At 48.2% G+C, this 17,884-nt stretch overlaps 1 protein-coding gene across 3 annotated transcripts in view; it reads right to left on the bottom strand.

Moving 5' to 3' along the window:
• Stat92E (Signal transducer and transcription activator Stat92E) overlaps positions 1-17,884 on the bottom strand; it is a 102,763-nt gene that overhangs the window by 63,874 nt on the left and 21,005 nt on the right. For 2 of the 3 annotated variants that reach the window (XM_089549486.1, XM_089549489.1), the window contains exons 6-14: positions 17,304-17,465; positions 13,839-13,973; positions 13,417-13,464; positions 13,191-13,278; positions 9,205-9,246; positions 8,535-8,615; positions 7,411-7,503; positions 4,575-4,749; positions 18-168 (exon numbers count right to left, since the gene is read on the bottom strand). In XM_089549486.1, coding sequence (XP_089405612.1) covers positions 18-168; positions 4,575-4,749; positions 7,411-7,503; positions 8,535-8,615; positions 9,205-9,246; positions 13,191-13,278; positions 13,417-13,464; positions 13,839-13,973; positions 17,304-17,465 — 975 coding nt within the window. The remainder of the gene's footprint in view (positions 1-17; positions 169-4,574; positions 4,750-7,410; positions 7,504-8,534; positions 8,616-9,204; positions 9,247-13,190; positions 13,279-13,416; positions 13,465-13,838; positions 13,974-17,303; positions 17,466-17,884) is intronic. The other variant, XM_089549487.1, reaches the window with a different exon arrangement.

The following is a 17,884-nucleotide window of genomic DNA, read 5'->3' as shown; positions in this document are numbered from 1 at the left end:
CATGCAAGGCTGCACACCTGTCATTCCAGAGTGCTCGCAGGTGTTCGCGAGTGACCTTCATGATGGCATAGAACCACTCCCAGAATGTGAAGTTGCGTTCGGGCAAGGGCTCCTTGCAGAACTGAGACCAGCTCACAGGCATGTTGGTGTAGTCCTGGATCTGAGTGTCTGCAGGGTAACGACAAAACACACCACAAACACAACTTCAGTTGGCTGCGAGCAAGCTGCTGCATTCAAACCCTTCGATCTTATCGCACCTTCATCTCCCGTCTTTCTAAGAAAGCATTAAGCTACGATTTAGATGAACCAGGAACGTTTGTTGCCTTATTTCAAAAATTTTTCTCGAATGTGCTCAGCCTAGAATGCATGAAGTCACCTGAAGCGCTATAATTACAGTGATGCTACTGGTAAAATGCGACTTGGAGCAACTATTGATATCAAATTATTGTTCATATCAAATAGCCAGAACATTCCTTTTGAAAATTCTATGCAAAAGTATATTACTGTGCACATTCATCGAACTCCTGTTCACTGGAACACTCGACAGGTGTGCTGCAGTAGTACTACACATGGCGCTTCTCCTAACAGTGCTCCCATGATCACTTTTTGCGTGCGAAGAAGGGTACTCTGCATGGCCTTGGGCACCCGTTGGCAGCGCTAGTTACATAAAACCGCGGGAAAACGTGAAAGCAGGCTGTGCTTGAGGGTACGCTTCCATCTCTTATACTCGTTTTTCACGCAACTCTGCTTTCAGGTGAAAGAGGCAGCTTTCAGTGCCCAGCTTGTCATGCGGTGAAGCAACCTAACCTATCGAAGCTTAGCGGCTTCCGGGACCGACTGTATAGACGCTTTACAGCGGCGTATCATGGGGGCTGCCATCTTTGATCACGTGATCACGCCGCCATTACTCGCCTCCTGACCGCTCGGCGGGCTCGGCGTGCGCCTCGTCGCGACGGCTGCTGAGTCTGATGTTTCGGTTCCGACAGGCAGTTTTTCAGCTGATACGGTTGTAAAGGAGTGGGAAGACGACACTGTGGTTGGTCCGAAGCTTCGAAGAACATGTGAAAACCCGAATTTGATCACTTTAGACGTGAAAACGTGATCGGGCTTCATGTCGCGAAGAGCCGCTGAGCTCTCCGCCTGTTCGAGGGAACGGGTGGATCGCCTGAATGCCGCTGAAGGCTTTGCTTAGTATTTTTTTATTGTTATTATCTAAAACAACACGGTTTAATGACCCTGCGGCTGCGCAGGTCGTTGTCGTATTATGTACATGCATGCGGAGACTGCTCTAAAACGCTCACATGCACATCGCACTCATTTGTTTACAACCTGTTAAAGGTGCATAGGCAACCTAAAATATTTTCTGTTGGTTTGCTAAACAAAGGAAGGCGACAAAAATAAACAAACAAATGTTACCCAATCATTTAGGCAGTACCATGCATCAAGCAGCCTTCACAAGCTGGCATGCAATCGTTTACAAGGATTCCGCGATATAATTGTTATAACGCGTGCATGGAAGAGCGTTGACTACACGAAGTTCACAATTATGTCAGCCTGATATAGTATAAAAGTGTGGTACGCTCCATGCTCGATATGCGGACATGAAAGTGCTCGAGGTCTCGTTGGTTGTAAGCAATCAGCCGGAGTCACTTCTAGTGACTGTCTCGCATGGATCGCGAGGAAGTGACAACCGCAGAGCACAGCAGCCGTAACACAAATGCTTTATTCCGATTGTGGTCCACGAAAATCGCGCTAATTGGAGCGAAGTTTAACAGTAGCACCAAGACGGTGTGTAATACACGAACTGACGGTAAGCGTTGTCCGCTCGCACGGCTATGCACTGCACAATATGCAGTAGCGGTATAGGAGCGTACGTCGTTTTTTTTTTTTTTGTGACGTTTCGGTGGCGGGACAGCTCGTTCATGCGGCTATGTTGCGCGCTTACCGTCGCAGATTTTCCAAGATCGAGACCTTTCTTTCTATATTCGCTGTCTTGCGCTGGCGAACATGTGTGTTGCGTTCGCCCGTTCGGAACGGGTGGATGCCGAACGGGCGCGAACAGGGGCAGTACGTCCCAACGTTACTACAGTACGTCCTTGTGCAGTTCGGTTCCGTGAAGCTCGCAAACGATCGCATCCCGCCCCTTTAACTGTTTGTCGCAATATTTGCAATCCACAACAGAGCATGTATTTTATCTTTCCACATTTCCACTGGTGCGTCGAGGCATACACGCCGGCAGCTTACGAGGCAAGTAATGACGCCGTGCTCTGAGCGCACCTGTGGCGCCATCTGGTCTCAAACGGAAGAACTGCGCGCTGTAAACGGTCTATAATGAAAGTTGAGTAGAGGTCCAACTCAAAAATTCGCATTACGAGGTCTTAGCTCCATTCTCCTCATCACCGTTGCCGCCACTACTCTTAATGTCATCACAACCAGAAATTCGTTGTCATTGCCACAATGACATTGTCATGGAAAGGTTTGCAGCAGATTTTCCAGAGTACAGAGGTTTTTGCTACTACTGTTACTGCGTGGTTTCACATGCCCCTTCTCTTTCAAGTCAGCTGCACAAAAGATTCTCCAGTAAGGATGAGTCAAATATAAACATTGAGTCTCGCCACGCTGCCACTGTGTTGAATGGAGGCCTCGCCATAAAAACTAATCTTCTTCTAGTCACTGAAGCTCACAAGGATTGCTGAAAAGTGCCGCAGATATATATATATATATATACTGAGAAAGTCAATGAGAGCAGTTTTCCATGTACAATAGCAACGCCAAGGTTTCCACGCGCCAAAGAGGTATTACAGCTATTAACATACAACATTGGCGGTGCAAATGTTGAGGGTGTCTGACAAGCTTGAATATAATGAAATCAAGGCCTTTATGTCTGGTGTGTTCTACAGCGCATTCTTTGGAACAAAGCATTGAATTCACGCTCAATGCATAAGTGTGCTGCCTAAGGTTACATGTTTCCCCATGTGCTGCCAGTGATCCAACATGTGATGTGCTGTGCCAGTCAGTCACCTTAGTCAAAGTGGCGGCTAGAAGTTTCTGTTTGTCGACCTACAACATTCAAACTTTTTGTTTTTCCAGTTCCCGAAGCCGCAGTGTCAGCCATAAAGTGCAACACGTATTTACCAATATGTGAGCAAATATGGCACACTCTTTCCACCTGCCTCAGTATGAGATTTATATACAAATGTGAGAGATAACTTTTCACTTCTGTAATCGGCAAAATATACTTGTGCTACATTTGAGAAAATACAGCAGCCTGAGGGTCACCAGCTGCCTGAGTGACGTTTTACTGAACAACTTCGTCATTAAAGCCGCCGCACAGTACTTGCCAATTCCAGAGGACTGCTTTGCTGCAGACATAAGGAACTGGCATAAGCATTTGGCCCCGTCAGGGTAGCACTAAAAATGTTTCAAATTTCATGCTGAACACTTTAAACAAATACTGCATCAGCCCCCACTCGAACGGGCCAGTGGCACTGATTTTCTACCTTATGGAAATTTGCGTGCACTTGCATACACACTTGCAATTTGGTCATGTCAACATATTTTATAACGTGTTCAAGCCAGGCCAAGCCTAACAAATACCGTACATATTCATGCAATTTGCGCGCTTTTCTTCTTTAAATTAAGGATTCAAAAAGGTGGTGCTAAGTTATGTGAAAATTTTGCATACACGCTATACACAACTTTATAAAGGTCATAATGCCCAGTATAAACTGTACATTGCAGCTACACATTCACCCTCCAACTCGCACCCCTCACTGGCCAAATAAAAAATTGACTCCAGATATAAGTCAACGCATACCCTCCCTCCCACCTCCCCCATGTTATTAGCTCCCTGTGGGATAGCATAAAGATGCATACAGCTCAAAGCAATTACCGTGCAACAATACACTCGCAGAATGAGCCGTCAGAGGCAAAAGGAGATAAATGCGATAAAACGGCACCCTCGTGAGTGTCCAGAATGAGCCGTCAGAGGCAAAAGGAGATAAATGCGATAAAACGGCACCCTCGTGAGTGTCCTGGCTGAGTAGCAGCAAACTGAACAACGAACAGTTCAGCAGTTTTGGATTCCAGAACATGCTGGTCAACACCAGAAGTTGGCTCTCGCAACTATGCAACCGCCAGCGCGAGCGAGCTGAGTAAAAGCCACGCAATTCGTCCCCTCACCACTCGCATCTTTCGCAGCCGCACGCGGCGATGCGGTCACGCAGACCTTCCGAAGCCTCTCTTGCGCATACCTGTGTGCATGATGCAGTCTGGTGCAGCGCAGCAGGGAGGGCAAAAAAATGCGAGTGAAAGATTTTTTTTTTCCTATAAACCTGGGTAATAAATTAGGGGTACGCAAATTACGTGAGTAAATATATAACTTTAATATCGATCCTCCCTTCGAGAACACTGCCAAATGCCATGGAGCTAGCATGGTCATGTCACTGTGACATGGCATGCCTGCAAATAATTTCCGCAACAAATAGAGCTCACCACACACTTGCAGATTGCACCTTGAAGCAAAGGGGGAAGAGAAAGAAAATCAAAAGAGAGGTCAAGCAGGTGCCACTCACTGCGGAAGACCTTCCCGGCCAGGTACCGCAAATTGTCCTCGGAGAGGCCCCTCCCCGTGGCGGACCGAAACTTCATGCTGAGCACCTCGCCCAGCTGTGGCCAGGGGACCTTGTCGGGCACCGCAAAAGGGACGCGGCCCTGGTGGTGTTGGGGAGACGAGGGGGGATGCCTCTTCTGTCAGCACCAACTCCCCACCATTGCGGCACAACCACGCATGCATGTGAACAGCACCACAGAATGTGCGACGCCATGGTGGGGGGGTCCCTCGGTTGCAGAGGGAGCGGGGAAAGAAGGAGCAGCACGGGAAGAGAGGTGGCACACGGTCCGACAAACAGGAGTTGTGGCAGCAGCGGTGGTGGTGGCAACAGCAGCAGCGGCATCAGCAGCAGGAGCAGCGGGTGAGCAAAGCAGGTGGGTGAGTGAGCCAAGTGGGATCAATCAGCAGCCAGTAGGAGCAGGAAGAACAGGTGAGGAAGGTGGGAAGATGTTAGTGTCCAAACTGGCAAGGGAAGATGAAGGTGAAGGTTGCAGGGCAGGGAACACAGCAGAAGCGTGACAAAGGTCCAAGGAGAGGGAGGCAAAAAACGCTCGTCTCTCTACCTGCCTGCTTGGCATCAAATGAACAGCTACGCATCCATTCACCTGCCAGTAAGCTCTACAGGAGTCTGTACCATGCATTAACACATTTGCACAGCATATTTACTTCCACAGCACATTTACTTCCAAAATGTGCCCTTTTGCGATCTTACGAATAAAGACCAAGTGACCCTGAGAATGCCCTCAACCCCAGTGCTTCACACCCATTTGCGACCACCAAACAACCAAATGCCTTTTAAGTGTGGTGGTACACGTGCAGGTACACCTTTCCTGAGCAACTACACCAAACACTTGTGAGATGAAACCACTTCCTATATGACGGAACAATACGAAGTCGCGATTGTTTTCTAACAGCAAAGAGCGCTACACTTATTGAGTCGCACCTAAGCTGCAACATGGAGACAAACAACAGTGAGTACGAAAAGCGCATACAAGCAGGACACTCAGCTCACAATTCCATGCTTCACATCAAAGGATGAAAGTGGAGGTTGTATGAAAAACACTCTGGCTTTCTAGTACAGTAATCCCTCGTTATAACGAAGTCAGCGGGACGGCGAAAAAATTCGTTACAAGCGATAATTCGATATAAGCGACCGCTCGAAAAAAAGCTGAAACAGTCGAGATTTAATTGCGCCACAGCTGCGAGGAAGCTGGCGGATGACGCCGCGCGGCGTCCGCCAGCTATGGCGGTTGCTAGGCAACGGCTCAAGGTCGGTCTCTGTGCCTCCTCGGAGCACTGCCACAGCGAAATCGCAAGTTCGTGGCCAATGTAGCTTTCGCTACAAATCTTGCTCGTAGCACATTTGTTACTCTCCCAGCAACTCAGTATTGGTCAGCGATCGTCAAAGATGATACAGTTCAAATTTCTTATACCAGAGTTTATTATCTATATCAAGAACAAGCTTTAGCTCATTTTTGTGATCCAGACAGGATCCAGGCTGATCGACAGACCGGCAGGCTCGGCTTACTTCCCGTTTGCACAAGAAAAATACAAAGCAGCCATGCTGCCATAAAGTCTGCCTCCTAGATTCGAGCAACGACAGCATGCCTGTGCAAGAGTGCAGCTTTCGGCAACGACGCCGCCTGCAGAAACGCCGGGTGACAAACTGCAGGCTGCTCCCTGACTGCCCTGGTTGCTGCTAAGCCTAGCCGGTTTCGCATCGATGCCGCAGCTGTTAGCGCTCGGGGCTGGCCAGCACTCAAATAAAGGCGCTACACCCGGCACCCCTTTACTGTCAACCGGCTCCATAATAAAAGATACGTTAGATTTCTGCGACGCCTTCAGCAACGGAGATAGCTAGCAGACGGCAGGCGAACCGCATCAGGCAGGAGCAGCACCAAAGCGGCTATTGGATGAAATTTGCTTATGCAGTCATCACCTCTACCCCCAGGGCTTGCTATGAACTTGAACAAACAATACTATTCCGTTTTCAGACGCCGGCGGCCGGCATCAAGGCTGGCAGGCCACGGCCGGTCTCGACGCGTTCGCGCGCGAGCGAACGCGTCGAGACCGGCCGTGGGCAGGCCGGCCCGGCTAAGAGGAGCGCGCCCTACGTCATCATGATGCTGCGGCTCTCCATGCTCACGTTGGCTCCCGCTAACCGTCGTTGCGTTTGCCGTGGGCGGCCCGTCGTTGACATGGCGCAGGCGGCGAGATGCGATCGGACGCTGCGATGCCATTCGCAACTTCGCGGCGCGGTAAATCGCGCTCTCTTTTCGCACGTGTCCCCGCCGTAACAACAAAATACAGTGACCCTACCACGCATTTAGACCGTTTGTCTTGTTGATTGGCGCGAATTGAGCATGACTGGCCACTTTTCCGCATCCATGACACCGCGCGGTTTTCTGGCATCGCAAAGCGTGAGGAAAACTTTATTTTCGTGTGGATTCTGTCACGGGGAACACCACGAATGCGCTTCCGACTAGATTAATGGTTCGGGCGCGCTGCACCATGGAATTTGGCCCCGCTGAGCAGGGCACCGATCGTGGGTTTGGTACTTTTGTGGCCTGTTCTATGCCTGCATGAGTTTAATTCGTCGGCGGTATTAATTTGGCACCGCATGCACAAATCGCCGCCGCTTTACTCGAAATCGAATAATGAAATCGCCTTACTCGAAATTTCGAATAAAGCGATATTTCGAGTAAAGTGATTTCGTTATAACGAGGGATTACTGTACACCGATGCATGCGCACAAACATTATGTGAACATGCAAATGCACAACTTGCACAAAACTCACCGGCTCAGCAAAAGCATTGTCCCAAGTGACTGTGGCCCAAGCATGAGGCTCCTGATTGCCATGAACGATCACCACCACAGGCAGTGATAATGTCTACAAGGGAGGCAACAACACAAATGACAGTCAAGAAAGTTCCCAGCCTTGGGGAGAATGGACCACCTGCCTCTTTAATGAGGAGACTCAGCACTCCAGTTAACCACGCATGTCGTTTTGGGTTGAGAAGTTTCACAATATTATCTGGTCATGCTGTCGATTCCAAGAGACAAAAATGGTGAGCTCTAATGACACTTACGCATGACTCTCCAGCACAAAATCTCTAGCAAGACCCTCCAGCAAGATCCACCAATATGAATCTCCTGCATAAATCTGGGGGGAATGGAGGGTGGCATCGTAGACACCTGCTCTATGCATGCTCCCTTTCTCTAGATCCAGTGGCCATGGCCGGGCCATCGCTACCCTGGATACAGACTTTGTCCTTAAATCACACGGCATGTTTTTGCGGAAATTTCGCACAGATGCAGACCAGCGACAAAGGGCGTGCGTTGCAGCACAGCACAACAGAATTGCTCATCCGTTCATCATGTGGTTTGTCACACTATCTGTGGGCCACGCAAAAGGTATCGACAACGTGCAATATGCTGCACACGCCTCTCGTCCAGGCATTATGTAAGCATGACTTCGACCCAAATAGAACCTAATATTAGCACTTCTGGACGAAACGTGGCAAAGGGTAAAAATTGGCAATTTTTCTTTCGAGCTGATTTCATCTCAGTAAAGCGATTTTTTAAAGTAGTCCGATTATTCGGGCCATTTTCCGGGCCCCGCGGAGTCCAAAAAAATCAGTTGGTGACCGTATAGCTAGGTGCAAACTCAAGTACACACCTCGTGTTTTGTGAAATCCCGTGAAAATTTGTTTTCAAACAGAGATACGTTTGTGAGCTCACACAGGTATTCAACCAGCTGAAAGGTATGCTACATTGCTAACTTCTGTGCTCTAAGGCACAAGTCACATAGACAATGCAATTAATCCAACCACCCCCTGCTACTAATAATGTTCGGGCATTTAGTGTACAACTCTGGAATACTTTAACCAAAGTCGAAGACGAGAAGCTGCTGCCACTCACCCACACTTGAAAGACGAGTTCTCCCCCCCCAACCTTGAACTGGGACTGGAACAGCAGCGAGAACTTCTCATCCATCACAGACTGCACCGAAAAGGGAGGAGAGAACATGTTACGGAAGACTGTGTTACACCAAAGCTAGTGTACAGAGAAAGACAACAAATACAAACTCTGTGGCACATATAGAAGTGCAGTCAGCACAATTCACACAGAAAAACCTTGCAGTATCAAATATGAGTGGACTAAATTATGCTAGCGAAACAATTGCAAGATACCCAGGCATTTTAATTACCAATATGTTTTGGCATACAAGGAAAAGGTGCGTTGATGCTATAAATTGTTCATCATGTACAGCACACTCAAGAAAAAACATACTGGATGTTCACTCTTGCAGCTATGCGAATTAGCTAGGGTGGTGTAAGATGCTGATGGCACACTCAGTATAGTGTGGAGTAGCAGTGTAGGTTGCTTGCTACATTTATGCAGCTCAACTCACACTAAACTAAGCTCTAGTGAACGCCTTTTGTTTAGACCCAATCCTATGTCATTTTGCCTAGGTGGCAGGAAGGGTCACATACTTTTATGCTCACAAAGCAGTCGCCGCCACTGCCAGATTTACTGCAGAATGAGAGCCTCAACACTATCGCGTTAATAAACAGCAGGAATTGCTTACCTCAGTTCCCTTTTTCTCTGCTCGCTTGATCTTCCGCAATTGCTAACGGAAGAAAGAAACAACACAAGTGAGGCGTATTTCAAAAACTATAGCACATTCACAAAACTGCAACATCATAGAAGATTTTTATCCAAACCAGTATAAGTGTTGCAATATGGGAAGTGTTTTCCCAATGTCAGATTTTTCAGTCATCATCTCAAGCGGAATGAACTGCATAACAGTAGCGCTATGCGAATATTCGATAATGTCTAACATTTTGTCAATTAGTAAAGTATCCGATATTTGACTTGATCTGAATGTTTGGTATTTGAAATGTGGAAGTATTCGTCTCGAGCAAATAGAAATAGCATTTACACTTTCTTCCGTGTGATTTTGGTTCAGCTCATCTCCTCCGGGATGGAAACACAGCACACTCACGAAGCCTAAGTCTAGACTTCATGGTTACTTCATAGGCGTACATGCCTGCCGGCTGCGGGGCGCCCAATCTCATATACATGATTTCGAAAATGCTTATTGTGCTGTACAACCTTTTTTTTGTGTGCGTGTGTGTGTGTGTGTGTGTATCAGAAGTATTTGAAATATTCACTTCGAAATTATTCAAAAAAAAAATGACTATTCGTTTCAACCCTAAAAACCACTACAGTCGCTGACCAATATTTTGGACGGCCAATTTTCCGGACCTACCTGAAAATCCGGACCTTGCCATGGCACCGCCACGCGCTCCATAGAGCCAATATATAACACCGACCAAAATTTCAGACGCTTGAAATCCTTCTCTTTCGATTTTCTGGACTTTTTCTTTCGAATGGAAGCTCAAGAGCTACCGAAAACACAAACAACAAACAACGCCAGTGCCATTTTGCTTTTCTGGTCGCTGCCATTTTTGGTTTTCTGCAACCTCGAACCCACGTGTCATATCGTCTGCTGATCATCATCATCATTTTATTCCAACATCAACATTACAGATGCTGAGGACCGTGAACAAAAAGCCTCTAACTGGGCTTGACGGGGTTCACGGCCCCTAAAAAACATGGCATTGGCAACAAAACTAGAATACAAACACAATGCATCAGACATGGGAGGATGTGGCACAAAATCAAGACATAAGCAAAGACAATTACAAGATTAGTAGAGTGTTTAGTGAAGTATACAATGTACGGTGCAATACAGAAAAAGGTAGAAACTGCAATTATTGTGAGACGCGTGGCGACGTGTCCAAGCCACGCTTCCTGGGGAAAGGAAGAGAGAGAAAACGGTCGCTCGTGGGTCTGGGAAGAAAAGAGAGCTCAGAAAAAAAAAAAAAAAAAAGCGAAACCCAGAGCACCGATCTTTCTCCCTGCTCTTTCTTTTCCCTCTGTCGTTCCTTCGCAGCCTGGTTGACTGCCGCTCGCATAGGCTTCGCTCGGACCGCTCCATCTGCGCCTCGCGTGTTTTTGTTGTGTGCGCCTATGTTTTAACGCGCGACATGAAGCAACAGTAGCCAACTGTTTTGGCAAGGCAGGCCTTGAAGTGGCCGGAGATGAATGTCCGGAAAATTTAGATGATGATGAGTGGTTTTACGACACATTTCGTGACTTGTCCAATTTTCCCGGCGCCGTTCCGAAGTGACTGACAGCGAAGTTCAAGCGGTAGCCGACCTCGCTGATGAGGACATTGTGGCCGGAATAGCTGGCATTCAAGACGCCGATTCTAGCGACGACGACAGCAACTGTGTTGTCGAAGAAACGCGTCCGTGCACGGCGTCAACGTTCAGCCTGATTCGGCGCTGTTGCGGCGAAATGGAAGGCACTGGGCTCTCGCACCTGGACAGTCTCGAGAAGATCGAGACCAGTGTTTTGAACTTCGTTTCCCAGAGGAAAAAGCAGCCCAAAATTAGTGATTTTTTCCCCGCGAAATAAAGCGCTTTCACATTGCGTGCCCATACTATGTGATTCGCGGCTGTTCCAAACGGTAAGCCACAATTTGTTATGATCGGGAGTGCAGTTTTAGCCTATACAGTTGAACCTCGATATAACGAAGTCCTACTTGCAGCCGAAAATTTCGTTACATCGCGAATTTCGTTACGTCGAGGTTACCATGTTTCAGCTGTCAAAATAAAGTATAACTGGTTCAGGAACACTGCTTGTTGATGGGAACTTGTAAATCACTTACTGAGGAAATACGCAAGAAAATCGAGTAATAGTATCGCTAACAAGGGCACCGGATGTTTTTTTCTACATCAGGAGCATAATGAGTGATAGCAAACACCGCAACGGCATCATTTTTCTCCGTGTGCGCATAGCGAAAGAACGAGCGCAGCGCCTAGTACTGAAAGCCGCCACAAGATGTCGCTACTGGGATCATCATCATCAGCATTGAACATTTGCAGCCGGGGACGCATCAGAGAAAAATAAAGAAAAATGTTCGCATCGCTCACGCCGGCGCGGTGGGATTGTGCTCGCGGCGCGGTTATACTCCGACGTAGCGCGAGCGCGCGTGCGCGCGCGGCACGGCGACGTCACGTCCGCGAAACAGCGGCGCCCGATCGCCAGCGTGTTCGGCGGCTACCGGCGCGCTCTGACGGCGCCCGGCGCGGAATGCAGCCGGCTGCATTTCGCGCGGGCCGCGCCGAGAGCGCGCCGAAGCCACCCACCCAGAATGCACCGCGCGCGCCTCCCACGCCACGCCTTCCCTCTACCCCCTTCACCACTCGCCTCCTCTGCCAGGGCACTTTTTTTTTTTTTTTTCGCCGCTCAATCGTTTTAAAGGTACGACCACACTAGCTCCACGAGTTTGTCAACACTGAAGACTTTTTTTTGTTGTTGTCTACGAGGACATCGCATGCAAAAAAACCAAAAAAAAAACGAACGGACGCTGCAAGAAAATTCCGGTTTGCGCTTTCACGTTCAGAGTCTACAGCTCGCCAGTGGCGTCATGGCGCGGCGCGTCTTGAAACTTCCATGCCGCGGGCTTTGTATGCGCACGACAGATGGCGCGGCGGTACGTTCTCGCAGATTCCCACACTGCCGGCAAAATTGGTGCGTAAAAGGGCAAATACAAACTGCGTTTCGTCTCGGCTAAACTTTTAGCTCTCATTCGATTGTCAAGGTAGCTCCTGGCACATGCATGCGATGCGCAAGGACTTCGTTACATCAAAAGTGCGGAGCAAAATTACTTCGTTAAATCGCGAAAAAAAATACATGGTTTTCAATGGGGAAGTGATTGGGAAATGAAAAAAATGCGTTACATCGCGAATTTCGTTACATTGAGGTTCGTTACATCGAGGTTCGACTGTATCTGTATATCGAATTTTCGCTACATCGAACTATTTTCCGATCCCCTTCGAATTCGATATATCCGGGTTCGACTGTAGTTGGCTTCACACCAGAAGGAAAAAAGATAATATATCTGAGCTATATTGTTGAGCTGTGCCACTTACAGTTACAATAACCTTCTCTAATGATTGCATGAGAAACCAGATGCACCACACCACGAGATGAACAGCCGCTCGGAGTGAGCAACTTAAAAATTTACTGAAAGCCTGGCAAGCCAGTCCAAGTCTTCGAATTTGACTGAAATAAATTCATAAAACATCTGCTTGAAGTACCTCGGAAACACTCAGTAAATAAACATGTATAATGGGAGTGCCGTACAGTCTACTGCAGCTGCTGTTGTCACTCACTCCGTATGGCATTAGAAACACTGCATACAAAAATGACAAGATGTACGACTGCATGCAGTGGGAGACCACGTGAACAGACATTTCTCACGAACAGGGGCAACGTGCTAGCTTTTCTAAATAAAACTAGTACACCATTCACATTCCAAAGAACTTTCCAGATATTTGCAGTGATCAATGAAAAATTGCATAAAACAGCATGTAATACATATTTTTCGGGGATCTTTCCACTGTGATGAGCAGCGGTAATGAGGACCCTGTAAAAGACCACCGGAGCTGCCCTTAAAGAAACAAGAACACAATGAAGAAGTCAGCAGAACACACGCACCATGTTCCTAAAGCTGACGCTGAGTTGCCTCGTAGCCTGGTGGTACTCCATGGTTCCCGTGTTGTTCAGGATGTCGCCACTAGCCTCACTGCAGGTGACAAACCGATTAAATAAAAGTTGGAGTAACACAAGGCTGCATGCAAATACGAGGGTACATTTTCATTGATTACAAAGACAGTAAAAACCAACCAGAGAGGTCACTGCCGAGATAAAAAAGTGGACTTACCCGACACCAACTTTGTCACTCTTCAGCAGCGAGTTGGCCTGGCCTTCACTGCAAACACAAGGTGACAACAATTAGGACTGGATACCGTTGCAGGGCGAATTAACAAATTAATAAAATGAGCAGGAAACGACAAAAAACAGATGAGTGAAAGGTGCAAGGTGGAATATCAAACAAAACGGCCAGAGACCAGGTACAGACAGAAGTGAGGCACAAAAGCAACAAAGACAGCGCCTATAATGCATTGTTTTTGTGACTCCCCTCAGTTGCTTGGGATAAATGTGAGCCTGCGCAACAATTTTAGTGTTGAAACCATGTGCACTCATTGTATGCTTACACACAACGAAAGAAAGATAAAGGACAGCCAAACCCAAAACGCAGGAGCACTGCAGAACAGAAGAGCTTGAGAGGAATGCAGTACATACCTGATGATGGACACCTTGACTTGAGGTGGTGTCATGTGCACATTCAACTTGCCTCCCACCAGAAGACGCACAGTGGCTGTAAACCTCGTGTTCGTCTTCATCACCTGGGGTGGCTGCTTCTCGATGATGAAGGTGCTGGGAGTGCCAACAAGCAGTACCAAGCGTCAGTACCTCCCAGAAGCTTCCCATCTTTTGTGCAAGCTGACACTTCAGACTGATTCCTTGAAGTTTGAATTCACTGCGTTCCATTAAGCTATACAGTAAACCCTCGTTAACTCGAACTCTTATATCTCGAAATATCGGTTAAGTCGAAAATTTTTTACGCCGCGCCTTCACCCCCCATACGTGCTATGTATTTGCTACCCTTTATCTCGAAGTATTTTTCAGGCGTAGTACGGATATCTCGAAATTTTGACCGGGAGGATTGAAGGCAAAGGCAAATTCCGAAAGGTGAAACGGGCTCCGAGCGAGCGCTTGGTTCCTGGTAAGTGCCGAACGCGGTAACAATCGAAGTATGAATACAAAATTCCCGCGGACGCAGCGGTTTTCCGTCAACCGCGTCAAGCAACATTGGGAGAAGTCACGTGCGCGCCGCTTGCGCGAGGTAAGCCTCGTGGGCTTATCGGGCTATCTCTCCAGTCCGCTGCCCTTCACATGTGTGTGCACAAGCGCTCGAGCGGTTCTGTTTCGTCGAGCTGCACGTTGACTTCGATTTTTGCTGCGTGTGTGTTTGTGTGTGGTGTGCGCAACGGACGACGATGTCTCGCCCGAAGCAGTGCAAATCCCTGACGCTGGAGAAAAAAGTCGCCTTAATCAAGGAAGTGGACAAAGCAGTTAGGTCCAAAACAAGCATCGCCAAAGAATTCGGCATTCCTTTGTCGACACTATCGACAGTACTGAAGAACAGGCAGAAGGTCTTGGATGGCTTCGAGCAAAGCTTCTCTAGCAAGCGGAAACGGATTCGGGCCTCGAAATTCCCGGACGTCGAAGCAGCACTCATGTTGTGGCTCCAGAATGTGAGGGCAGCCAACCTTCCCGTGACGACCCAAATGATGATGGAGAAGGCAGACGCTCTGGCATTGCAGATGGGCCACACAGACTTCAGCTGCAGCAATGGCTGGTTTGAACGATTTAAGCAGCGAAATAACGTGGCCTCGAAGCCTATCCACGGCGAAAGCGGGGCCGTCGACGAAGGAGCTGCAGACACCTGGCGCAACCACCGCCTCGCCGAGCTGCAAAAGGCTTACGCAGACAAAGACATATTCAACCTCGACGAAGCAGCCCTCTTTTATAAGATGCTGCCTAGCTGCACATACACGCCCAAGGGAGAAGCGTGCTCAGGCGCTAAGCAAGGACAGAGTTACGATACTTTTCGGAGCCAACGCCACCGGTGATGAAAAGCTGCCGCTGCTCGTTATCGGTAAGTCGCTCAACCCGAGGTGCTTTAGAAATGCACGGCTCCCGAGAGATTTGACCTACCGCGCAAACAAAACGGCGTGGATGACGGCAGCGCTTTTTGAAGAGTATGTCCGGGCTCTTGACCGCAAAATGGCGAAGGACGGTCGGAAAGTGTTGTTCGTCGTGGACAACTGTCCCGGTCACCGGAAAATTGACAACTTGGAGGCAGTCGCGCTGGAGTTCCTGCCGGCCAATATGACGTCCGTGCTCCAGCCGATGGACCAAGGAATCATCGAGACTGCTCGCAAGTACTATAGGAAGAGCCTGCTGCACCGAATTTTGTGTTCTTACGACAGCGGTAAGAATTACGAGATAGATTTGCTGGGTGCAGTCCACCTCATCGCTGAAGCCTGGCGTCAAGTCCGTGCATTGACAATTGCGAATTGTTTCAAGCACGCAGGATTTTCTCAGGCCGAGATATCGCTCGAACCGGACACTGACGAGTTCAGTGGTTGCGATGAACTTTGCGACGAAGTTCGCAAGGCAACTGGCTGCGCCAGTGATGCCGAAGATGGCGATGTCACATTTGAAGAATACGCTCTATACGAGCTAGACGTGCTCGTCACCGGAATGCTGTCCGACGCCGATATCACTGAAATGGCAGTGAACGACGGAGATGATCACGTTGACGAAGAAGAGCCTCGGGAGGTGCCGACAGCTGCTGAAACGAGGAATATGCTCCGCTTGCTCCGCAACAATGTTGAGTGCAGCGGCGGCGACGAACGGCTCATGCGGTGCATTCGCCAGCTCGAAGACTTTTCTCGGGCCAAATGCGAATGCGAAGCAGGCAAGCATCACGAAGTTCTTCTTTCCAAAATAAAAAAATTCAGTTCTTTCTCCGAATTCTTTTGCGTTTATTACAAACGCTCCCATTGTGCAGTGGAGCGTTTGTCAGCAGTACTGGTTGTTACGGGCTTCCTCAGTGACCCGGGCACTGATATTTTCGGCATTTTGCTTAACTCGAAACTCCGCTTATCTCGAAATTTTTCCCGGATTTTACAGCTTCGAGTTAACGAGGGTTTACTGTAATCTCATCATTATTGTGCGTTCCATACTGTTCTTTTCCGACAGAGGACTTCCATCTTATTAAAGGAGAAAAATGGTTTTTAAAAAACACTACATTCAGTACGACAACACAGCTTGCGAACACTGCAATCAAGACAGTCTTCTCACATCGCACAATGAAACCTCAAATTCAAACCCCCACAGAGAATGGAAAATATCTTGAATAAAGCAAAGTCCAAACAAGCACAGGCTGTCTAATTAGGTAATTAGGCACACTTTTCCTTTTTGTGGGATGACTTGGCACATAGCAATGCAATCGCAATGTCGACAATTGAAGGCAAATGGAGAGCAAAGCCAAAAAATGCACACCTCCCACACTGAAGTGTGTCCTAAATGGCAAGCCTCACAAGACACAAACCCAACTTCTAACAGCCCTGTAGTTCTCTATTTCGGCACGACACATGGTGTGGAAGCTACCAGAAGTTTACTCGCACGCTGCCTGTTGCTCGTACAGGAAAGCAGATGTCAGTACAAGTGAGCCGGATAAATGGCAACGCTGGTGCACAGTTAAAATTGTCAGTGGTGGATGCATAAAAATTAAGTTCCAGAGTTAAAATTAAGTAACAGAGCTCCACACATCCTGATGATAACAGGCACTATCACAGGCCACCTATTACCTGTGAATGTGCTGAAACTACGTCAGTTTTGCATTTGGGTTGTACCCCCAATGCTGGATCTGCACATTCTGAACAACACGAGCACACCTAAATACGAAGTCCTAATTTCCTTACAGTTCCATGCTGGATGAAGCATTTCTGCTAGAAACTCAACACACATGGTGGTACCTCTTCTCAGTTCAGACAATTTGAAAGACTATAACTGTATATACTCAGCCATGAAACACTAATGGAGTAGCATACTCGCTGTGCCACAGGGGGGGGGGGACTCTGAATGGCAGTTTTTAGCATGCTGCATGCTACAGAATGCCTCTCTTCTGCTTACCTGGTGACGAGGGAGGAAAGCAGGTTGGTGACTTGGGCGTTGAGGGCAGTAAAGCGGTCTCCAATAGCGCTGGCTGTACCTATGGGTACCTGTACTGCCAGGTGCTCAACTCGCTTGATCTGCTGTCTGTTTTGCCAGATCAGCTCTGCCAGCGCTTCGCACCTGCATTGAAGAAACAGCCTTGATTGGCACTGCCATTGAGATACCCACATCACTTGGCCTCTGCGCCCAAAAGCATGGCTAAGAACACCCGGAGGCACTCCCTCCCTTCCTCAGGTTGCATTTTGCTGGAGTGGATGCAAGAATGGTTATTACGATGGCGCCACTGCCAGTTTATGCCATAAAAACAATAGAGGTAACGTACTAACCATTGTAATGTATTAATTTCGCGACAGCCCGCAAAATGAGTACCGGTCCTCAACGTCAGTCCATCGCGGCGTTTTAAAAAAAAAGTTATCGAATTCGCCGAAGAGTATGGGAACATGTCCGCCCAGCGACACTTTGGCGTCTCGGAGAAGACGCGACGGGAGGAGCTTGTTGTCATTCCGGGGCGCATGACTTCAACACTTCAGCCACTGGAC

The sequence above is a fragment of the Amblyomma mixtum genome, chromosome 6, assembly GCF_055824585.1.
Source record: "Amblyomma mixtum isolate Tamu chromosome 6, ASM5582458v1, whole genome shotgun sequence".
NCBI classification, from domain to species: Eukaryota; Metazoa; Arthropoda; class Arachnida; order Ixodida; family Ixodidae; genus Amblyomma; species Amblyomma mixtum.
This window is presented reverse-complemented; position numbering and strand designations above follow the sequence as displayed.